General features: G+C 37.1%; 1 protein-coding gene across 1 annotated transcript in view; it reads right to left on the bottom strand.

Moving 5' to 3' along the window:
• Nucleotides 1–4648: 4648 nt before the first annotated feature.
• Nucleotides 4649–26003, bottom strand: part of LOC126345529 (protein scarlet-like) — a 315909-nt gene continuing 294554 nt past the window's right edge. The window contains exons 8-16 of the mRNA XM_050002109.1: nucleotides 16912–17150; nucleotides 15028–15289; nucleotides 14815–14846; nucleotides 14626–14731; nucleotides 8636–8860; nucleotides 8105–8240; nucleotides 7927–8032; nucleotides 5006–5106; nucleotides 4649–4901 (exon numbers count right to left, since the gene is read on the bottom strand). Of these exons, the coding sequence (XP_049858066.1) occupies nucleotides 4720–4901; nucleotides 5006–5106; nucleotides 7927–8032; nucleotides 8105–8240; nucleotides 8636–8860; nucleotides 14626–14731; nucleotides 14815–14846; nucleotides 15028–15289; nucleotides 16912–17150 (1389 nt within the window). The 3' untranslated portion in view covers nucleotides 4649–4719. The remainder of the gene's footprint in view (nucleotides 4902–5005; nucleotides 5107–7926; nucleotides 8033–8104; nucleotides 8241–8635; nucleotides 8861–14625; nucleotides 14732–14814; nucleotides 14847–15027; nucleotides 15290–16911; nucleotides 17151–26003) is intronic.

Here is a 26003-nt window from a genome sequence, read left to right as displayed (position 1 = left end):
ACAGTACTCTCCAACTTATTATCTATGTCTATATCCATACTCTGCCAAACACCTGATGGTATTTGGTGGAAGGTACTAACAGATCCCCCTTTCACTGTTCCACTCTCTAAAGGCATGTGGGGAGAATTTTCTCATAGTGATCACTTCTCTTAGAATTTCAGCTGTAAACCTCTCCTTGATGCACAATATCTATTTTGTAGCATTTCCCACTGGAGTTTGTTGAGCAGCTTTGTAACACACTCGTGTTCACCAAATGATTGTGTGATAAAATGTGCAATTCTTTGTTGGATCTTCTCTATCTCTTGTATTACTCTAAGCTTGTAAGGGTCCCAGACTGATGAACAATATCAAGAATTGCTCAAAAACGTGTTTAAAGTCACTTATTTTAGGAATGAGTTACATTTCCTTAAGACTCTTCCTATGAACATGTATGGTACCTGCTTTTCCTACTACTTGTTTTATGTGGTCATTCTGGATAGTTGCTCCCAGATATTTTAAGATAGATACTTATTCCAGCAATTTGTCATCAATAGTGTAGTTGTACAGTAACAGATTTCTTTCCCTGTGTATGCACAATATGTTATATTCACTTACATTCATGGTCAGCTGACAGAGTCTGTACTATTCATCGATCCTCTTTAGGTCGTTCAGTGATACTGCCTTCTAGCATTGTTACTTTCTTATATACAACCACATCATCTATGAACAGTCTCAAAGAGCATCTGATGCTTTGTATTAGATCTTTTTTTGGGGGTACTCCAGAAATTACCTTTCTGTATATTCATTTTAATCCATTAAGAACAAGATGTTAAGTTCTATCTACAATGAAGTCTTGAATCCAGTTGCAAATCTTGTCTGATACTTATCCAGCCTTAACATTTTGGCAATGAGTTTGCATTTACTCATTGAGCCCAGCTCATGGTTACCTTCCTCTAGGAGGTAGGAATCATCAGAATATGTCTGCTGATATGAACTCAGTTACACATGTCTGGGACTAGTTGAAACTTGCAATGTATCATTTCAGAAACCCACTCCTCACACTGGGTGATCTTATGATGGACGACATGGAAGAGTAAGATAGACTTGAGCAGTGACATCTATACTGTCATGTGGACAGTATACTAAAAACAATTTATTCATGTTACAGTGCATGGGATAGAGGCATACAGCTTTGAATGTTACCCATGGCAAATGTTGATTTTACTGATGTACAAAGATGTACACTTTAGGACATACTGTCTTTACTTTTGGTTCCTGTTTTGCTCTTATTTCACAGTGAAGCTATACCTAAATTTCTAACAAAATTATGTAATTTGATAGATAAAAAATCTACTCAACAAGCAGCGGCAGAACACACACATAAGAGAGATTATAATTAGGTAAGCTTTCGAAGACAGTGGCTCCTTCTCATCCTGTCTGGAAAGCTTCCCCTGACCCTTGGTTCTGGGTGACTTTCCTGTAGTCTACTCCTTTTCCTAGACCTCTCCAGCCCTTTTCCTTCACCCCTCTTCCCCCTCTCCAGCCCTTTTCCTTCACCCCTCTTCCTTCCCCTTCAACCATTCTGCCTGAAGAAGGAACCACTGGCTTCAGAAGCTTGCCTAATTGTAACCTCTTATGTGTGTGATCTGGCACCACTTGGTGAGTAGATTTCATAACACTTATTCTTTCCTAACACACTGTGGTAAACCATCATTCTTTAGTTAGGAGATTTACACTGATGCAGAATAACAGATACTTTCACCACAAATATTTTCTCATATGGCTTCCAGATTACCCGTTTATATCTCTGTATGAGTGAATAGAATTGGAGAAGATTCACTTGTGAGAATGCACATATTTCATATATTCACCAGAAAAGCAATGGAGACAGGGAGAGAACAAGAGGGTGTGTCAGAGTATGCCAATCCTCATGTTTAGAATATCTGTCATCTTTTCTTTAAATTTTGCACTCTTCTTAGTACAAGGTCAGAACATAAGTTACTCAGTGTCATACACAGCAGTGAGCTGCTACGTGCATACCAGATGATATTACTGTATTGTTGAATCACACACTACACTGCTGCTTGTATGCTGATTAATTGGAATTACCATTAAAACAGAAATAGACAAAAAACACAATTTGTTGATTTTTTGGAGCCTGGATTTTCATCCAAAATTTAGCATTGAACACTAGGTGGCTGCCGAGTTCAGTTGTGCAGTACAGTCAGATTTGACTGTACCACCAACCAACCAGTATTCTGAAAACACTAAAAAATCTATACATAAATGTATTCTATTTGTTTAAGTGTTTGGATAATTATTTATATGGTGTTATAATGTTGAGATTTTCTTTGGTTTAATGAAGGTGATCATCAACCTGAGCAATGTTTTCCTTGAAACAGCACTAGATGTTTTCTGTCATTGTGTAGCAGGTGACTATTCAGTATTTCAAACAAATTTTCATTAAGTTTTATTACCGCAAAAGAAACTCCAGAATGGAGACAATAAATAAAGTTCTGTATTTCTTTCATTTAATTGGTTCAGCTAAAAGATCTTCTTGATCAGTCGTAAGTACAAAATATAGTAAGAACAACTGATCTCCTTCAAAGTTTGCACAAAATTGACAGTACCAAGCGTTAATGACTTCATAAAATTACTGGAGGCATGAATTAAACAACACCTCCGGTCACAACTTTTTTGTGTTTTATTAACTACACCGCAATCTGGGATGCAGTAGACTTATTTTTTATCTTCACTTTGACATAATTAGGATGAAAATCACATGATAGATATTCTTTGGTGAACTTAATATTAGCACTGGTAGTCATGAGTTTTATTTTGTAATTCCTGTATGAGTATACTGCTTTCAATGCCTGGCTGGGCAAATTCAGTTTAATTTTATCCATTTTTTGCAGCTTAAAATGTAACTGTATTCAAAACATTGGAGGTATGAATTAAACAATACCTTCAGTCACAACTTTTCATGTTTTATTAACTACACTTGTTGTTTAATTCATACCTCCAATGTTTTGAATACAGTCACGTTTTAAGCTGCAAAATATGGATAAAATTAAATTCATAAAACTAGTCTCTTAATACCTCAAACACAAATGCCAGTCAATGCATTAGCAACAACCATGAGCTATTTTTACAGTACTACCACTTATTGAATGGTTCATGTTTGTTTCAGAAACTGTGGAGCAAATCTTAACGAAAGAGTCTTCCATCTTATTAAGAAAAACTTCCAGAGCAGAACACCATTGTAACTACACTATGAGATGGAAAATGTTTATCCTGTCACTGCAGTTGTTGACTTCCTAATGGAATGCAAATTTTGCAGATGTATTGTGAAGGTCTTTAGTCTGAAGACTGGTTTTATACAGCTCTCTGCATGAGTCTGTCTTGAGCAAGCCTCTTCATCTCTACATAACTACTCCTTGTAGGCTGCATCCATGTCAATCTGGTTACTGTAGTCAATCCTTGGACTTCCTCTACAATTTTTACCCCCACACTTCCCTGCAATACTAGGATGGCCATTTCTTGATACTTCAGAATGTGTTTCATCAATTAATTCCTTCTTCTCTCCCCAATTTGATTCAGTACCTTTTCATTTGATATCTAATAGACTCACTTAATCTTCTGATTCATCTGTAGTATAACACTTGAAAAGCTTCTGTTTTCTTCTCGTCTGTACTGCAAATTGCCCACATTTCACTTCCATACATGGCAATGCTCCGGAAAAGCACGCTTAGAAAATATTTCCTAATACTCAAATTTATATTAGATTTTAAAATATTTCTCTCTTCCACAAACACTTTTTCCTGTCATAATTCTGGATTTCATATCATCTGTGCTTCAGTAACTGTCAGTTATTTCACTTTCCAAATATGAAAATTCATCTACTACTTTGGTGCCTCGTTTCCTGATTTAATTTCTTCAGCATCACAGACTTTATAGTCTATATTAATACACTAACAAATTGGGCAACTTTGTCCATGGTAATAACTCCTTCTGCCATTTTGTTGTGACTGCACGCCAGCCAATCTTACTATACTGGTTCCATACAACTGACTGGAACATACACATCATTTCACTTTCTTTACTTACATCAGTGTGGTGGGTCATATGGCTGTCTGCTACCAGCTTTACATGAACTACAGTACTTTAGGGTGACTAGCGTGCTCTTTCAAGATGGTGATTAATATTTTGTCAGATGAGCACATATATTTCTATTACTGTGGTAAGTCTTTGCTTTATGTGTGCCTTTACAAGAACAATACATTCACTGTGCTGTTGGTGAGTGGTCTTCTTCTCTCCTGAATTATTTATATTCAGCCAGAAATTTCCTTACTACCTTTAACCTTGTACTCAATTGACCATAAACCATGTTCTTCCTGCTGTCACACCTTTTTATAGTCTGTGTTCTCTACTGATACCTCTCTGATATACTGTAGTTGTACCTATTGTACAACTATCTTTATCATTGAGCATGCATGCATCCAATCAACCCAGGTCTATATTCTATGAGGGGTTTGGAGACAAAGTTCCATTTATTACCCGACAATAAAAACAGTAATAATATTTTTAAAACGAAAATCAGGTTGTGATATACACAGAGTGTATTGATTTGGAGGTCTTTGTTTGAGAGGATTAAAGAACACACACAAAGTTCTTCAAAAAATATTTAAATAATATTTTACTATACAAAATGAACATATGGTTATTCTTTTCAGTTGTGTGTTAATAAACAGGTTCTTTCCTACTACGAATACAAATTGCAATAAAACCAATTACATGAGAAAGAGTGTAGATGAGAAACAATCCCAGTAAGTCCAAATCAAAATTATTTGGTCCATAACCATACTTTTCTAGCACACCGTATCCTGTAGATATGCAGGGCAGTTTTGGATCTTCATAGCAAGCTATAGAACAAGAAAAAATTGAGTATTAATAATTGTATTAAAATGTTCTCCTTCAACTTATATGACAAATAACTTGGATTAGAATCACATGTGAATATACTTACGAATGTGATGGATTTTTTCCCACTGTAGAATAGATACTGCCTCAGTACCATAGTAAAAATTCGATGTATAACGGATCCACGATAAGTGTGCTGGCAGATTACTGTAATCAAGAAACATAGTCTACTAACTATAATTTTTTGAACCAAACAGAAATATGCAACAAATTGTAACACATCACCACCAGCACCCGAAAGGAGAAAAAAAAAAGAAAAAAGCAGATAAACAAGGTGATTTTTTCTACCGTTTACAAACTCCAGAGATTGATTGATGAGAGGATGTGTAACACAAAAGGTCCAGAAATGCATGGTTTCCATGCTAGAGACCATTTGTTCAATCATACATTGTTACAGAGACTGCGGGTTAATATGCGCTGTACCACGCAGCCCATAGTTACTGTATCCATGGTTTCCTCTTAGAGGGTGGTACTGTCCCTCACACCTCATGCCCTAGCACCCTCTCCTGATATAGTAATTGGTAATGAAGTATCCGATTCACTTCTCTTACCGTCTTGCCTTGTAGTGAATGTGATACAGCATTGTACACAATGGTTCTGTATTTGAATCGAGAGCTAGTCGACATGGTGTTTACTTATGGAAAGGCAAATGGCAACGGGCGGTGGGCAACAAGGTTGTATCAGGAGATCTGTCTCTGCAGACAACAACCACAGCATTCAATGTTTCCAACAAAGTTTTACCATTTGTCTGAGACATGACCATTTCAGAAAGCACAAAATCATGAAGGATGTACCCAAAAAGTCCAGACACCAGACTTGGACAAAAATGTGATTAACATTGTGGAAGGTGACTGCTGTGTCAGTACCAGGCAGTTGGCCCACCAGTACAGGGTAATCCAGACGACCGTGTGGAACATTCTCCAAGACAATTGTTACTACCCTTATTACTTACAGCATCTGCAGAGCTTACTAGTGACAGACTTTCCACATTGGGAACAGTTCTGTCACTTGTTTCTTCTCCAGGAAACCAAAATTTTGGGATATTTGTCATCCATCCTGTTCAAAGATGAGGCCACCTTTTTGTGGAGTAATATCTTCAACTCCCATAACAGTCATCGGTCGGATAGTACAGAGTGAGGTGGTGCAGTGGTTAGCACATTGGACTCACATTCAGGAGGATGACGGTTCAATCCCGCATCTGGCCATCCTGATTTAGGTTTTCCGTGACTTCCCTAAATAGCTTCAGGCAAATGCTGGGATGATTCCTTCGACAGGGCATGACCGGCTTCCTCCCCATCCTTCCCTAATGCGATGAGACCGATGACACCTCTGTTTGGTCTCTTCCACCAAATCAACTCAATCCTCAGATAGTATACTGAACCCCCATGGTGTGGTGAAATCAAATCATTAGCATCAGTGCAGTTGGAACATGTGGGCTGGCATAATTAGCGACCATCATTTGGGAACAGTCTTCCCTCCATATCTGCCGAAATGTGCAGAGAAACACATGCAAGTGTCTCACTGAACTTCATTACACTAAAGATACAGAGCTGGCCCTGCACTGAACTCGGCAATCACATCATGCACCATGCATGGGTCAGTGCCAACATGAAATGCTTAATCTGCAGCATCAATACCCAGCCTTCCAGCCTTGCGGACATAGCAATCCTACTTGCGCCATGGCTGCATGTGTTGACTGTGCCCATGGCCCAGAACATGGCTGACTGCTCCCTCAAGAGTGACTCGAGGACCCCATGTACAGCACTGAAGGGAAGTGGTTGACTGCTGCATTATAGTGATGCTTAGCAGCTCTGTCCATCTGCCCAGGCCACATCGTTCAGTGCCTGTAGATGGCTCTGCACCAAGAGGCCACTAGTTTGTGCCCTGTACCCACCCTTGCAGACAGAAGCTTGCAGTCCACTGGACAATGCCATCCAAAGAGTGGAGGGTAGCAGCCCTTGGTATAGCTACAAAGAGCAACAAGGCTTCCCACAGCAATGACACATCTGTGCAGCAGATGTTGAAGGTAGCTTAAGCAGGCCAAATGGCCACCAATATCCATCACCAAAAGGTCATCATGGTTGGCCTGCAACTTACACAATTGTCATTCTCTCAATTTCTGGACACAGACAATATGACAACACAACTGCTTTCTTTGTGCCTCCAAACTCACTTATTTATTCGCCTTTTCCCTATGCCTGTGACATAGTTCCTCTGGAGGGCACAAGTGGAATGCTCTTTGCTAATTACAATGTCAGCTTTCCTCAACCCACTTTGGCCCCTACACACAGGTTGTAACTGCAACAAATGGGTTCTTTATAGCATGTTGGTGCCCTGTGCTACCCTGATTACTGCACATTTTTATACAGTGCCTGCTGTGCCATGTCTTCTAGCCCGCAAGTGGTCTCATAAACCTGCTTCGCAGAATTGTTTGCAAAATATCAACATCACACGCACCTGCCATCCGATGTGCCAACTGGTTCTTTAACCACTACGTCCCACCCATAGCTGCATGAAATTTACAAGAATTCCCCCCTGTACTTACTTGTGGCACAGTACAGAACTGTAACGGTGGCTGTGTGGTTCAGTACATATTAGACAGCAATCTCTGTTACAATGTAGGACTGTATAAATGGTCTCTAGCATGGGAACCATGAATTTCTGGACATAAGTTCATTAGATTGTTATTTTTTTTTATCCTCTCATCAATGAATGCCTAGAGTTTGTGCACAGGGGAAAAATCTGCCTGTATAAGTGCACCCATTTATTTTTGTTTCCTTGTATCCAAACTGTTTTCCATAAACTGCCAAAAACACTGCAAAAATAATTATAGAACATAATGTTAGTTGATGAAATATATTCTTCTTCCTCATGTCTAATTACCTTAAATAACACATTTTCAAATTACATGACAGCAAGAGTTGCTGAACTGACATCAACACTTCAAAGAGAAATTACTTCACTTACCCAAGATGAAGATAAATTCCTGAGAACGTTAGAGTCAAAAAATCTATAGGAACTGAGACAAGTGATGCTGTAGAAACAGATTCAAATGCTGCTGACATCACACATCCTGTAAAAATATACATTAGTTAAAAATCTCTAAATGTACTATATATCATTACTATGTAGTAATCACACCTACCAAGAGCTGTTGCTGATATGGCACTCAGAATAACTGGTACACAGAATAAAAGAAATCCTCTCAGCCCTCCTTGTAATCCAACAATCCAAAATATAAGTGTTGTGTACATAAATGGCTCTATTATTGTACGTGGAAGCTGGAAATTAATGTACAAACATGAATTCATTATACTTCACAGACAAATCAACTAAACATTTAGTTTCCTTTCAGTATTCACATATATACTTGCATGCACGTACACATACAGGCATATGCATGTCCCCCCAGTACACACACACACGCACACGCACACACACACACACACACACACACACACACACACACACACACACACACACACACACACACACACACACACACACACACGGAGAGAGAGAAAGTTTAAAAGCTTCTTAAAGTGTACAACATGAATTGTTAATTTATAGTGCAAAAATCAGAGGTTTGTTATTAGCAAGCTAATTACTTTACAAGGATTACATTACATTACATGTGTGAGTCAGTTAGGAATTCAAAACAAACTAAAATGATTACCAGTATAAGCATTTTTGATATATAATATGGTCCTGGTTTGTACAATCCACTGCTTATTTCACGGAGCAAAATTGGTATTTCACTTGGAAATGTATGAAAAACACCATACGAAAAAGTGAATATAGTTTCTGTAATGATCAAGTACATTAGACCTTGAACATTCTGGATTCCTCTTTGATCAAGTTTAATGCCCACATATGGCAAAGCAAGCAGCAGAGCAATCATCTGTAAAAAAAAGACATATAACTATAACATGTTTGTGAACAGTGTGTTCAAATATTTTCAAACAATTTCGATATAACATCATGACTGGGACTGAAGTGTTACTTTAGCCAGACAAGCAAAGGTAAAAGATTTTTGAACATTGTAGAATATACACGTTAGAATTTGAACACAGTTCCCTCAAATTCAAGTGCACTGTCTGCAACACTGCCAACTAATATCTAACAGATGGCAACATCATTCAGAAATTGCTGAATAAATTATTACAATATCTTCAAGAACATATCTGTTACAACAATCTATTTTCGCATTATGTAAATCCCTTTTCATAATCACTTTTGTCACTCTTTTACATCATTGATACTGAGGACTGTGCTCTTGGTTGGTTGGTTGTTTGGGGAAGGAGACCAGACAGCGTGATCATCGGTCTCATAGGATTAGGTAAGGATGGGGAAGGAAGTCGGCCGTGCCCTTTCAGAGGAACCATCCTGGCATTTGCCTGGAGTGATTTAGGGAAATCACGGAAAACCTAAATCAGGATGGCAGGACACGGGATTGAACCGTCATCCTCCGAATGCGAGTCCAGTGTCTAACCACTGTGCCACCTCGCTCGGTGACTGTGCTCTTGTTTCCACTTTAGACAGACATCTAAACCACGGTAGAAGTTACGTGTGAGTCACACTTATAATGCCAAATTCTGATGTTATGTTCTTTTCTCTTTTAATTCTGAAAATGTTATTCATTTGTTGACTCATTCATCCAGTTCTGAAATGGCAATCTGGAACTGTACCATCTTTTATGACTTCAACTCCTGTGAATAACTAATTTTTCCCCCTTTGCTCATTTCTGAAAACTTTCCTCATATAGATTCATTATTCAACGTGAAATTTTGATATGATTCTTCTATTGCTGCACATAATTTTATTTGGAAATTAGTTAGAAATTACACCTAATTCTTCAATTCTAGTACAAGACATAATAAGAAAAACATTGTGAGCTAATACATATTTCTAGGGAGCATGGCACTACTAGTTATAAAGACTGGTAGTTCAATATTTAACCTATACGCATTTCCATGAAAAGAATTACTTTACAAAATTATTAATATTCAATTCCTGAAGTCATTATATTATCTACTAAAATTTTTCCTCAAAGCTCATTAGATTCCGAACTGTGAGATTGTACTTTGTTGCTCTATTTCTTTCTTTCTTTCTTTCTTTCTTTCTTTTCTTTCTTTTTTAATCAGGTGACATCTTTCACTAATTAATTAAGCCACTAATTATCAATATGCATAATTTATCTTTAGGTAGAATAATTCTAAAAATGCCAACCATACTTGGGTATTCCCAATGTGGATGTATAAAGTGATTCCATAAACTTTTCGAAATTCCTAGATTTCTACATTTTTCATAAACCAAAATTTTATCAATAATTATAGTCCATTCTAAGAAGAATAATTTAACCTAGCTATTTTTCAAATGGTTGTGGACTTTCTTCGTATTCTTTGTTCATATGCCAGTCCTTAGTTACAGTAGTTGGATGTCACTCAAAGTCTACAGTATGTGCACAGTCTCAGTTGAGCAGACAAGCATGTAACATCTATGTCCTTAGTTACAGTAGTTGGATGTCACTCAATGTATGTGCGGTCTCAGTTGACCAAACAAGCATGTAACACCTATGTCAAGCACGCTTTGTCTGTCAGTAGCTACAATAACACCATTATGGCAATGTTTAAAAACTAAAGTGATTTCTGTAACTCAACTTGATGAATATTTTGACTGAAATGTGTTGTGGTTGGTAGGTGGCTTACACTGTTTCTGTGACTTGAACAAGCTGTTTTTGAGTGTTGCGACTTTCATGAATGACTGAACTAAGTGAACTACTGCAGTGTAATTGCATCTGCTGGATTATTACAAGACAGTAGGCAAACTGTGATAATTAGTGTAAAAATGAGCTATGTTCTGTGCCACTCTTAATTTTCTTAGTGACTTATAATTGCCACTGACTATTGGACAATGTTGTAATAACTTGTGCTTCAATGACTTTAGAATTTATGTCAATAATACTGACCTGGACTCTAGGTGGTTTGTGATTGCTGACCTGATTGTGAGTACTAATAATTTCACAAAGATGAGAAAACTGGTCATCATTCTAACAATATGCCTTTGACACTAATAAACGGGTAAAAAATGCAACCTAAATTGTGGTGTTGGATATATTTTCTTTTTAGCAAACAGCATCAAATACTGAATAAGATTTTGATCTTCAATATCCCAGACTGACATGCTACCGAAGAGACAATGTAGACTACATATCATTATGTTGATAGATTACAAGTCATACTTCATAAATCCCAAAAGAATAGAGAGATTTCAGAGATGTGTTAGAAATTAAGTTGTATGTTGACAGACAGGAGCTTTCTGATTAATTCAGCCATGTTCTGGAGCCTTCTCAGTTAAATTCAAACAATTGAGAGACTGTGGTCATGTGTTTGTGAGTTGTGTTTGCCCGTGTACACGTGTGTGTGTGTGTGTGTGTGTGTGTGTGTTGTGTGTGTGTGTGTGTGTGTGTGTGTGTGTGTGTGTGCTTTGTCCATTTTTGATAAAGATCTTGTTGGCTGAAAGCTCACTTTCTGATAGCCTTCTTTTTGTGACTATCTGCAACACAGCATCTCCACTATATGGTGAGTAGCAACTATCCTTTTCATAATACATCTACCTCAGATAGTCATCCATCTGGAAGCCTAGGAATTTTCATGCAGGGTTTCAGTACTGTGTGTTAATTAAATCTCTACTTCTGGCATGTGTATGACCTACTCATTTGTCTGGAACTGCGTAAGACAATTTTCTGAGAGATCAAGTATGTTAACTACAGGAGGGAGCTGAGTACCAGACCTTGCAGGGAGACCATATTTAAAGCTTCCAGTTGTTTATTTATGATTCCGTCAACATAAGGGAACTGCCTTTCAGGCCTCGTTGTTTTAGTCTACCTAGTACAATTTATTATCTACATCATCAAACACACTTATGAGGTCAAAAAATTCTCAGTAAGATATTTTTTCTTGTTTAGTTCTGCTGGAACTATGTTTGTGAGGTTAAATTGTGCTTTCTCTGCACAGTATCCTTTATGGAAGCCAAACTGAGTGGTTCAATATTCAGTTGCAGCATACCTTCTCAGAATGTTTGAGAACACAGAAAGGAGAGAGATGGGTCTGTAACAAAAGGTCATTTGTTTGTCTTCAGTTTCTTCACATATGTTTCATCTTAATTTTGTAAAAATCTACTTGTGAAACTATGCAGTTATTTTTCATCCTTTTCCTACATTTACAAAGTAGCCAAAAGGCATAATCTAATATTGCTGCTTTGCTTGTAAAGTAGCTTGAAAAATGTTTATTGACAAAAGTATTATCATATATAATATCAAACCAAATTTGTGAGTAGACTGAGGATGGAAGGATATCACATGTTATCTTGGATAGAGAGTCACTGATAGAAGAAGAAGTAACTTCAGATGTGCTCCAAGGAAATTTAGTGGGGACCTTGCTATACATGTTACATGTTAGTGACCTATCAGACAATATTAATGGTAAGTAAAACATTTCTACATATGATGTAGTTCTCCATAAGGAAGTATTGTTGAAAAAAAAGGCTGTACAAATATTAAATCAGATCTTAACCAGATTTCAAAGTGGTGCAAAGACTAACAGCTTGCCTTAAATGTTCACAAATGTGAAATTATGCACTTCACAGAATGCAGACTTGTAGTATCTTATGCCTACAACATCATTTTGTAACAACTGCAATCACTCAACTATTACAATTATGTGAGTGCAACAATCTGTGGGGATATAAATTGGAAGACCAACTAGGTTTGGCTGTAGATAAAGCAGGCAGCAGACTTCAATGAATTGGCAGGACACTAGGAACATACTGTCATACTATATAGGAGACTGCCTACAAAATACCTGTGTGCCACATCTTAGAATATTTCTTGAGTGTTCAGGATGCATACTAAATAGGACTAAGAGGGAATACTCAGTGTATTTGAAGAGGGGCAGCATAAATTGGTACAAGTTTGTTTTGGCTGATGGGAGAGCATCACTGAAATGCAGAAAATCTTGAATTAGCAGACCCTTGGAGGGTAGATAACAATTTTCCTGCAAAAGTTTCAAGAATCAGTATTAAGTTAAGAATCTACAAACACATTCTTTAGCCCCCTACATATCTCTCCCACAGAAACGACAAAGACCACATCCACACAGAAGGGTGCTCTTTTACCCCCCTGTAGTTAACATTAGACTGCCTATGTATTATTTGTCAATTGGAACCTCCCACAGGTAAATATGACTATTATTTAGGATACAGAGGATTTATTGAGTCACTTGAAGGTGGTTAGGCTACAACCACCAGATCTTCTGGTTAGCTTTGGTACTGTGTACATATTTACAAAAGTGCCTCCATATGATTTTTGGAAATTAATAGGGCAAGTCTGAGGAAGACATTGTGGCATTTCTTTAATTAAAGTATTCCTTATTTAATATCCAGTAGTTTGAATACCTGGATGATATCACCACGATGTCTCTCATGGTGTCCATATATTTTATGGAGGGTTTTGGGGAGAAAGCACTACAATCAGCACCTCTCATATCTTCCTCCATTGGCAGTATGTTGATGATAGACTGTGGGCTGATGGAGCATAAACACTACCTATGTTTCTCCAGCTACTAAACTCACTCCACTTGAATGTTCAGTTCACAATGGAAGTGGAAAAGGATGGCTACTAACCATTTCTAGATGTTACAGTTAGAATAAAGTCCAATGGAATCCTGAGACATAATATCTACCACAAACCTACTCACATCTAGTTATATCTGCAGGCTAAACGCTGTCATGACCCTGAACAATTCAGCACTGTCTTACATTCTCTGATACATAGAGATGATATGCAACATCTAAGTACAGTGTTAAAACACATTTGTTATTCTGAAAAAGAGGTATGTAGCAAGCACTCTTCAGTCAAAGTGAGTTCACTCTAGGGATGTAAATCAAGGTGTAAAGGCACTGCCTGAAATGGCATTTTCTTCTTATTTTGGAGGTGTGTCTTCAAGAATCAAAAGGATTCACAATCTTACTCTTATGAGATCAAGTGTATTTTACATCCACTGCCAAAATTGAGGAATCTTATGCATGGTCAGAGACAATTTTGAACTTGAAAATTTGGCATGTATGAGATTCTATCCCAGTATGAGAAGTCTTGAGATGTATTGCACTGTGTTGTGCTGGCACTGTGACCTAGTGTGCACTGCATTATTAGTTCTGTTCGATGATGCTGAGCTAATTTTGTTAATCTCTCTTGATGATGCCACATTGGCTTTATTGTATTAAGACAATGTAAGGCTTTGAATGTTTTATACAGATCTGAAGATAGTCACTATGAACTGAAATTGGTAGTCTAATGACAATTTCCTCTGTTCATCAACTTTAATTAAAGAAAGAGATACTGTACTTCCTAAATGACTGTCTCCATTTGTGACTATTTTGCAGCTTATAAAGAACTTTTTGTGACATGTAATAGTTTCTGATTATAGTCACCATTGTGAAAAAGACAATAGAAGTTGATGTTACCTGCATATTCAAATTGGTTTGTGAATGTATATTGAAAGGATATATTAATATTTTGCACAAAGACAAGGTTGCTATAGAGCATCATTATTTTTAGAAATACTGTTGTCATTACATCACACATTAAATGTAAGAAAAGATAATCACCATGTATAAGCCTATTCTTATGGAAACATCAGTCGAATGGCGGATCAGGTCAATAAATGTTCTTCTTGTCAACCAATAAACTTGTGTTAAATGGTGTGGCTTACGCCTGTAAAGGAGTAAAAGATTCCAAGTTAGGATACAAGTGAAAAGTGAGTATTCTGCAGTTTTTAACAATCTGTTCATACTTACAGTGACATGTAGTTGCCAAATTCATGGTCTTGCTGGAAAAAGAATATTGTGCAATTAATGCATCTCTCATGTTGCTACTGTTTATTTAAACAATAGTTCTCTAAAAATAAAGACCCTTAAATATAATTAGGCCTATTATTCTTCTAATAAATTATTTTTATGAGTATTCACTTAGAAACACACTTTGTAAATGGCAAGCGATATAAAACAAACCTCATGATAAAATTTAAGACCACCATTTGTGTATGAGATAGTTTTGTTTTCAAATAATTCTTGATTCGGTAACAAATATTTCTGGTTTTGATAGCTAGAAGCTATTTGATCTGCTATATACTTGCTGTAGGGAGATTTTTCAAATTCATCACAAAGCCATTCTATTTTTCTTGAACATTCAGCTTCTTTGCCAGGAACTATTGCCAACTGAGAGACGTAAAATTCTGCCTTGTTAAATGTAGTTGGACACACGAGACCTAAACTGTAAACAGGAAATAATTAAAATCAGACCTTACATCATATACTATCTGAAGTGTACGAATCTTTTAAACTTAAAACAATTATAAGCACTTTCATAAAAGGTATCACTGTAATGCAACAATGAAAAAAGGAAAAGAAACAACCAAATCAGAGAAGGTGAGGTACTGGCAGAATTAAAGCCGTGAGAAGAAGTCACAAGTTATGCTTGGGTAGCTCAGATGGTAGAGCGCTTGCCTGCAAAAGACAAAAATCCTGAGTTCAAGCCTTGGTCTGGCACACAGTTTTAATCTTCCAGAAGTTTCAGCCAAAACATACTTCATAAGTAATGTATACTAAACAATTAAAGATCATTTAGAAGACTCACAGTAGGAGTTAATAATGAAAGGGGATGACTACAACACCCTGTCACATTACAATACATGGTCACAGTGTAATGCTGTCACAAGTAAATGTGCCACCAATGAATGATAGTAATGTCATTCTGAGCACAATATCTTACTCCCTGGGGTATGAGAGTGGAAGGAGGAAGGGGGGGGGGGGGGTGCATGGAGACCCCCGGAGTCACCTGTGTGCTGTGGGGCTGTGCAAACATTGTTTTATATGTATTATGAGTTATCTGATGCAAATTGTGTATGATCAGAGGAACATTTTGCAAAAGGGACAAACTGAATGAAAAAGTGCAGTTGTTAAGACATTGACCTCATATTCAAGAGGATGTTGTTTACTATGTTCACCTATCCTCATTTAGGTTTCCCATGGTTTTCCTCATCATTTCAGGCAAATGCCAATGTGCTTTCTTCAGCAAGGCCACAACTGACCACCTGTCCTACCCAAATAAAACATTATGTGTAACGTAATGTAACCAGCTCAATGATAAATTTGAAATCTTCTGATACCAGTGGGTATTGATAGTTTTGATATGTAAAAATAAATTCATATAATTACACAATTATAAAAGTTAATTATTTCATTCTTAAAGATTTATGTGTGTTCTATGTATTTTCACCATGTTGTATTACTTAACATAAAATTATATAAGTTCATATTTGTTAATTTTGCTGAATATGTATCAGCAATTTTCTCTGGCAAAGATGTTAATTCTTTGTTTCAAATAGAATCTTTGTTCCTCTTTGTTGTGGTGGACTTGGTGGGGATGGGTTGTAAAAGGAAATTGAGTCGTTTGTGACACTACAGAAAGCAGATGTATTGGTTGTGTTTGTATAAATTGTGTCATCACAATATGTGAAATGTTGCACTATACAAATGTTTCAAAGCTCACATACTTTATTTCATTCAGTATACTGAGAATTACCGAACTTCCACAATATTTTCACCAATTAAGTTTCTCCTTCTAAAAGATGACCAGCAGGTTTTATCATGCCTCTAAAGAAGATGATGAAGTCATCATCAAGATAAACAGGTAAGTCAATTTTCACCTTCTCATGTGTGGATGTATTCTTCCATGCACCCCACTTTAAATTAATGACTATTGTTTGATCTGAAGAAAAATTATTGAACACACAGCACTGAAGAGGCACGTACCGGTGTCTACATTACAGCTATTTATTTTTATTGTATTACAATTACAAGTCTTATATCATTGTGAGATTAAATAAAAGTCACCTTTTAAAATGCTTTGCTGCCTCACCGACATCACCATGGAAAGCGACACGGCCACCAGCCAGCAAAAGGACTTCATTAAATAAATCAAAGAGCCCAGATGCAGGCTGGTGTATTGTACAAATGACAGCTTTGCCCATCTCAGCAAACTGCCGTAGTTTTTCCACCACAACTCCAGCACTATAACTGTCTAATCCTGTTGTTGGCTCATCACAGAATAGGAGGAGTGGGTCTGTCAGCAGCTGCAAATAATTTTTTCTCATATTGTATAATAAAGCTAACCTGTACATCTAGCACAGTAACTGACAATGAAAACTAAGATTTACTCTTATTATAAAAGGAAGCTTTTGAAAAAAGGCAATATTTTAGAACTATATAAAACAATAAACATTGTTAACAAGCCTGCATCACACAATGTATATTAACTGTTTTTCAATATGAGTTAGTACTGTCACATAATTGATAAGTACATAGTAGTAGATTAAAGCTGCTGAATTGTGGTATTACAAGAGTAGTTGAATTTCTGAAAGTAGTATATTTTCTGCTGATTGGGTGGACCTCGATTTTTAGCCTGCTTATGTGTAAATAAAAGTGGCAAATGCTTTTGATAAATCAGACAACAATATATTCTTAATTAAAGATTGCCATAAATACATGAATTCATCTGTGTGAGAATGTATATTTTTAATTGTTCCAGACAATATGAGGGTCCTCCATCATAATTTTATCTACAGAACATATGCGGATGAACAAATAAGCATTTCCTATAGCCATTTAAGTTCTTTTTCTCCTTAAATGGGTTGAAGCAGATGGAAATTGCTGTTATACAATATGTACTTTTGTATAATATGAGAAAAATTGAGGAAAGATAATGTATTTTAATTTTATTAGTAGAAAGGTTGCCTGCATAACTATTTTTTTTTTTCACTAGGTAGTAAAAGTATGCAGAAAATTTCTGGCAGGATTTAAATAATTTAGGAGTAAAGGAGACCACTCGGTGAATAGCAGAAGCGTTGAGTCATTGATAGGCACATGCAAAAGAGAAAGAAAACTACCTGGCTCTGGGAATAATTCCTTTGTCTAGCTAGAAAACAATCACAAACACATACAAAAACACACACACACACACACACACAGATACATTTATGCCTGTACATCATGATGATAATGTTTGGTTTGTGGGGTACTCAACTGTGCGGTCATCAGCACCCATACAAAGTCCCAATTTTATACAGTCTAATTTTTTTTCACAGCCCAATCTAGCCACTGTCATGAATGATGATGAAATGATGAGGGCAACACAAACACCCAGTCCCCAGGCAGAGAAAATCTCCAACCTGGTCGGAAATTGAACCTGGGACCCCTTTTGATCCAGAGGCAGCAATACTAGCCACTACACCACTAGCTTCAGACCCCGTGCTTCATGCTGGCTGGACACACAATCAAGTTTCTAGGAGGACTGAGTATAACCTCTTTGTTCATTTTTAAAAATAATATAAACAATCACTGCACATGTGAATCAACACTAAACTCACACTGGCTGCTTACTGCTATAGCACACAATACTGTTACTTATAAGGGAAATGCACCATCACACTCACCTCAGATTTAGTGGTAAGAGAGCCCAGTGGACGGCCCATCAAAAATTGAATATAGATCAAGGATGAAAACAAGAAGAAGATGCACTGAACAGCGAAAAAGAAAAACAAAATAGAAACAGTCAATCGTCCAACATAACAAGTGCAACACTGAGCTCAGAAAATGAGCAACAGCATTGTCGTTAAGTGGTCACAGTGTTCGATTAACAAGTGGGCAAACCACATTCAAATTCCCAAGTGCCTTTGTTTTATTATTGTTATTTCACTGTTCGCTGTATTCAAATTTGTGTCTATGTAGTGGTGTAAAGTCCATGTGCAACAGTGAGGTATAAGGAAGGGACCTATAATGAAAATTGATCCTGCACAACTACTCTAGTAGCAGCTGAAAGGAAGTGGCTTCCTAATGGGAACTGCCAACCTTTTGTGACAAAGCGACAAGTCAACTGAATCCTCCATCAGAAAATGCCTAGTGTGTCATACACGGAATTAGTGATGGTATATGTGTCATATGATAGGACCTAATTTGCATGGTTGGTGAGAAAGTGAGATATGCCTCCTTGTCCTATTTAAGTGTTCATATGAATGTGAATATGAACACTGCCAAAGAAATGACGAAAACATAATAATTTGTCACATGAGCTGCAACAAATGAATGCAACAGTTTCACAATGAAACACTTTCTCTGTGTTCTGTCAAAATGTATTTTCTTAATGGTTTTGAAATTGTGTTTCATTTTGGTAACATTTTTTAACAGTTTTGAATTTTCATTCCATTTTGGAAGTTTTGACTGTTGAATTCCTTTGTTGAAACACAGTGCATGTCCATTTATTTGTTGTTTACATTCTGTGAGACATCTAGGTGGTATTTTGCCTGCTCTCACTACTCATCATATTTATTTGCATTAGTAATGTATTCTTACCACATAACTTATATTCTGTATCCAGTGTATAATATGACAACTGCCAAGGCCACAGAAAAAGAATAAATCTTTCAATGATTTCAGACAGTTCATGGAGTTGTGGGAAAAAAAAAAAAAAAAGGAAAATGGCATGAGAGGATTTAGAACCTGATTCACTCACTTTGCAGTCCATCATCGTGACCACTTAACCCTAATCCATGGCTCTTGCATTCCACTCAATACTGCACTTGCTAAGTTTGGACTGTTCACTGTTTGTATTTTGCTTTTCTTTCTTTTTTCTTCCACCTTCTTCCCATTTTCAAGCTTGATCTTTCTTCAGTTTTTGACAGGCTATCTGATGGGCCATATTACCATTAAATCTGAGGGGGGTGCAATGGGAACGTCCCCTTGTTAGCTAAGGTTGGCAATAAGTGTAAACATTCAAGGGCAGCATGAAGTTATCTGACATTTACCAGTCAGAGAGGAGTCAAGTTAACACGCTTTAAATTATGCTCCTGGTTAAAATCTATGCCAAAAATCTTACATGAAAATCAAAACCAAGCAACAGTTCTATAGTTTTGGAATTCTGGGGATTCTGATATGCTCTGCAAGTGAACTGCTTTCCTTAAGAAGCATTTTCCAATGAACAATCTGGAGTGTCACTGGGCAATTAGGCTGTAGGTCATATCTATGTAAAGTTATGGATATTCTCAAGGTGCAAGTACAAAACAAATTTTGATGAGGTATTGTCAGCTCCCATAACCACCACAGAATTCAGGAGTACTACTATACCATTAAAACAATTCATCTCATTTTGACAGTATCTCAGTTAACCTACTAAAACACTGATCCATCAAAATATGTAAACTACTGAGCAATATTCATAACTCAGCCGTGTACCAAGGTATATTCCCACAGAGAATAAAATGTGCCATGGAAAAAATCTAAAATGTGAGCCTTTACAGACTGATTTTTTTTCTTACAATACTGGTACAGCAAAAGTAATCAAAAATTTGTCACACACTGTAAAATACTTTGAACACTTCAGCACTTTAAACAAAAGGCAATTTGGCTTCCAGAAGAAAATCATCTAAATAGGCAATACTATTATCAGAAAATGTCCAGAAGTACAGCAGCGTGGGCTCATTAGGTAACCTACTGAAATGCTGTCTCACAAACAGGAAGCAGAAAGTAATTTTGGAAGTTGTGGACTGCAAGTAGGGAGTATTTGTAGCATCTTATCATACAGTCGAACAGGCTTCTGTCCTAGGTTCATGTTGTTTTTGATTTATGCTAAAAATCTGCCTGCAGTTAGGAATAGTGATGAGTTCAAATCTACTGTCTTCAGACAACACCGACATTGTAATGGAAAATTTGGAAACCACTGTCACCAACAGAATTTAACTGTCTTTCAGTTAACTTCATTTCTGCCCATATAAGCAAAACAAATTTTACACAGCTTTTAAGAAATTACAAAAATCCAGAATAATACACAGTCTCTTCAATAACCAGCATTCACAAAGAGTTGATACCACCAAGTTCCTAGGCCTTCACTTAGACTGTAAACTAAACTGGGAACATCACATACTTCAAACTGTGAAAATAGTGGGATCAGCTGCTTTGTACTGAGAGTGCTCTTGCATGCTGGAGACCGAGTAGACACACAGGTAGCTTTTCTTGCATATGTTCTTCTAGGGGAAATCTTCTATTCTCAACAAATCTTCCAAGAACCAATCTGTCACAAACTTTTTAGCCAACTGAAATACTTGTTACTATGTCCCAATAAATTTTTCTCTTATGTGCTTCATTGTGAACAATCCAATTCTCTTTGAAAGCAACTCAGCAGTCTAAATGCATGAAACTAGAGATATGAATGATATATATGGCCAATCAAAACCTCTATCACTGGCACAGAAAGGTACTAAATATAAGGTATTTTGCTCCTGCAGTTATCTTTGGTGTAAGTAGTCAAGTAGCAGCTAGATTGGCAAACAGGGATGCAGCTGGACGGCTGAGTTAGGTAATGGAATAGTTTTGAAGTATACAAATAGCCTGAGTGCTGAACAAATAAACAGAAAAGTATGTGTGTATGTTAATGATGTTCTGTTCACAGTTAGTTGGTGCACTGCTGCAGAGACTAGTAGGCATATCAAATGGCAAAGATAGAAACAGACTCTGTATAATAAGTGAAGTAAGCAAAATAATGTGTGTTGTGTGGTTGTATCCATTCTGTGGTAAAGAACAATTTGTAGTACAATTTTCAGTAAATGTGGTGTGATCCTCCCCTCATAGCCAACATACTGTGTGACTCAGTAAACTAACTGTTCAGTATTTATTACCTTGCAATGATACCTTCAAATTTTTGATGAATGACTAGACAATCTTCAGTGAAAAGGTGTGTGGAGAGAATAATTTGAGAGAACAAAATCAAAATTAAAAAGTGATTATGACAGAACTGGTGCAACATGCCAGTTACAGGTGGAATCATACCCATTGTTGAGTGGAGGAGCAGCATAGTGGACCACAGAGACAGATCACAGTGTTTCTAATAAGCTATAAGGGGAATCAAAAAGTTTCCTTTGACGGTGTTGCTGCAGTGTATACGCAACACAGTGTGACTCCAATGTGAGTATATAAGCACTGTTATGGAGGCAAGGGTTCAGAGTGGTATTTGTTTATTTCCAATGTCCATGTAATAAATGTGGAAACATGAACTATGGCAACATTATTACCAAATGTGTCAAAACAGGAACAATGTGCTGTTATTCCTTTCATGGTTGGTGAAGGACAAACACCAACAGACATGCAGTAGATAATGAAGAATGTGTATGGGGTGGCACGTCACTGAAAAAACACTATTTTGGAACATTGCAACAAGGAGTGCTTCTGTTTCACAATAACACATTTCCCCATATCGCAAATATTGTAACACAGAACTCACGTGAACTCAAGTGGGAGACACTTGAGCCCTACAATCCTCATCTCTCCCCATGTGATTATCACATTCATGGTCTCTTTAAAAAAAAAGCCTTGAAGGATCAACAACTCCAGTCAGATGTGGATATGCAGCAACCAGTTACGGACTTCTTCACACAGTAGAACATGGTGTTTTACAGCTACCTTCACCCTAGGATGATTGCCTCGGTGTTCATGGTGGTTTTGCTTGTTTGGTATACCAATTCTGGATGCCTCAGTGCTCATGGTAGTTTTGCCTGTTTGGCATACCAATTCTGGACTGTAGAGCGTTCAAATAGAAACTTTTCCATTGCCCCTTATATGACTTGGGTGTATGAATATATTCTCAAGATGGAAATGACAGAAGTAACTACAAGAACACCAGGGAGCACTCTTAAGCAGTGCAGAAGATGTAATGCCACACAACAACACTACAGCAACAGTTTCAAAATAGAAGTTTTCAAAATAGCAAGAAGCAAGTCTGGATGACAAAAATCTTAATTTTGCAGAGAAATGCTACAGTAGAATATTTGATTAGACCAGATATATTTTTGGAGTGTGGAATATCATGTGATGATTCAGTGTGAACTGTACTAGAATTGTACCTTATGTGTTTATTCAAACTGTTAAACATGAAATATTACAAACCCAGTACGGGTCAAACAAATGAGAAGTACAATGAAATCATTTGGGAAAAACATAGAGAGAATATGGTGAAATGTGTAGAACTGCATTAGAGAAATTAAATTTGCTGAATAAATTCATGGAAGAATGGAAGAGACAATAATTAAAAGGGAACAAGACAGAAAAAGAAGAACGATGGCCAAAGGGGACAGCACAACAAGCACAATGGAAGGCATTTTGGAGGGAATAGGATGAACAAGAAGGACAGTTGAGTAAAACAGGAGAAGAATATCACAAAAGAAAAAAGAACTTGAAGGAGTTTCATTGCCATTGTCTAGTAAGCCAGCAGAAGATATAGTGAGTTATGAGGAATTAGAAACTGACAATAAAGAAAGTTCTTCCAAACTGCACAGAGCACTACAAAAACAAAACTAAACTGAAAAAGTTGCATATACAGGTGAAGAAATATGGCTGAGTATAGATTTAGGTCAAGAAGAAGGTTTGAAAGAAAAGAGCATCATACAAGCAGCGGACAGTAGTGTAAACGAAATGGAGACAGAATGAAGGCTTTGCTAGAACTAAATTTATGGTGTGGATTTCATATTTGGAGTGGACTGGATGACAGGACAACAAATAGAGGTTAATTCTGAGAAAACACTGTGAAGATTAGGAAGAGTGGAACACAGTAAATGCTTACATCAAAAGAGGAGAAGATTATAGTGGATACAGAAGTGTTTACAAGGATATATTGCACTGCCATAGAAGGAGACCCTTGGAAGTGGGAACAGATAGCTCATGAAAAATACCGCAATTTGATATCACATCTGAAAGAGGAAAAGCACACAGTTGATGAGGAATATGGAGAAGAAAAAGAAGAAGAAAGCACAATTGAAGAAGAGGAGATTATCAGGAAACTCACAGAAAATGATAGCAAAATAGAAAAAAAACTGTACAAGTGTTCATGTTATTTTGCTAGCAATTGCTTAGTGCAGTTGCTTTACTTTGAGTTTTCAAGACACTGCATGCTGATGGCAGAAATAAGTCCAGGCATTAACATTGTGCAGGCATGGGTTAGGGCTCACCGTTTCCAGCAAGAGTGAGAGCAAGGTCATCAACACTGCACATGTGCGAGACAACTCAGATAGTCCCCACACATCTGTCACGTATGGAGTCACTGGAAGCAACTTCCATCAGGCCAGCACCTGATGACCACCAACAAGGGTGCCCAATGTGTGACCCACCTTCTCATGATGGACTGTGAGTAGTATAGCATCACACACACAAACAAGAGTTTATGTGCATAAGCGCCAGTGCTATGCAAAGTGTATTTTGTATCATGTTTTTATTAATTTAGCTACTATTCTCTTTGAGCAAACTACTCAGAGCATGTGAAAATAAAGACTGAGTGACAACTTGGACTGAAACGGGTTTAGAGTAAAGAAATAAGGGACAGCTAGAAAGTAACAAGACATTTTGGCCTACTGCAGTGGTGGGTAGGGCTACAGCTGCCATCCTGGTGCCACAATGTTTCTACACTCAGTATCCATCCAGCTGTGGTAGCATGTGATCTGTGCCTCTCCTACATTTGCTTTCTGTGATGTATTAAAAAGCGTGGTGCAATATAAAAGCCCATAACTTATGAGGTGCATTCTATGATTAAGTTTTTGTCAGCAAAAATACTGCAAACCAATTGAAATTTATCGCAATCTTTGTGATATGTATAGAAAAATAATAATGAGTGAAAGCCAAGTGAGGCAATGATGCATTTGTTTTGAAAATGGCTGTACCAGTGTTCACAATGACAACTGCAGTGGTAGGCCTAGCCTTATGACTGATGAACTGGTGATGAAAATCAATGACAAAATTTGTGAATATCATTGTTTCACAATATTTTCTCCAAATTTCACAGAGTTTGTTGCATGAAATTGTGGAAGAGAAGCTTGGTTATGACAAACTTTGTGCTAGGTAGGTTCCCAAATCGCTAAGGAAAAATGATAAAAAACAGACTGGCTATGGCACTAACCTACCTCAAAGATCATGAGGAAAAAGTTAGCAAAATTATCGATCATATCATAGCTGGGGACAGGAATTGGGTGAAGCATGTCAATTGTGAAATAAAATGATATTCAGTGGAATGGGGATACACAAATTCCCCCAGGAAATACAGGAAGTGTTTTAAAACACTGTCAGGAAGACACATTATGGCTATTGTGTTTTGGGACTAAGGGAGTGACTCTCATTGATTTCCTCAAATGCAGCACAACAGTTGACTCAGAGAGGTATTGTCAAACACTGACAAAGTTTAAGTGGGTGATACAAAACAAGTATCAGGGAAAACTTAAGAGAAAAGTTTTGTTTGTTCTCATCAATGCATATCCACACATGGCCAGTCATACCCAATAACTCATATAGCGTTATGTATGGGAGGTATTTGACCATCCACCATACAGCCCACATTCAGCGCCAAGTGATTACCATCTCTTCCCAGCAATGATGACATGGCTCGCTACCCAATGCTTTGAAACTGACATTGAACTCATTGTGGTTGCAGTTGCAGGTGGCTGGTTTGTAAAGAGACAGCACTGAAACACTTGTGCCATGGCTTGAATGGTTATTATGTAGAAAAACAGCTGAAGAGTGTACCTTTAAAATGAATCCAATAAAATTTGTTCATTCCATACCGTTAATTTTTTATTTCAAATTATGTGTTGCTTTCTGTATAACCCTCATACAAGATGACTGAAAATATGAATGTTGTACAACTGAATTATTATGGAACGATGTTTCATGTCCAATTGTTTTGGTTAGTAGTTTATCTTACTTTATCTTTTGTCCATTACATTCCTGTTATGTTAAAACTGAAGGAGACAGAATCACATGTGTAGGGGGGATTTATTTAGTGCATGTATATATGTGTAAGCATTTTTGAGGTATTATGAGATTCATGTGTTATCTATAATTGTGTCATAATATGGAGTGAACATAGGGTAGTTTAGTGTCCTGCACTAGTTATATTCTTT

Source organism: Schistocerca gregaria, chromosome 1 (assembly GCF_023897955.1).
Source record: "Schistocerca gregaria isolate iqSchGreg1 chromosome 1, iqSchGreg1.2, whole genome shotgun sequence".
Lineage (NCBI taxonomy): Eukaryota > Metazoa > Arthropoda > Insecta > Orthoptera > Acrididae > Schistocerca > Schistocerca gregaria.
The sequence above is the reverse complement of the archived record's forward strand: the minus strand, read 5'-3'. Positions and strand labels throughout refer to the sequence as shown.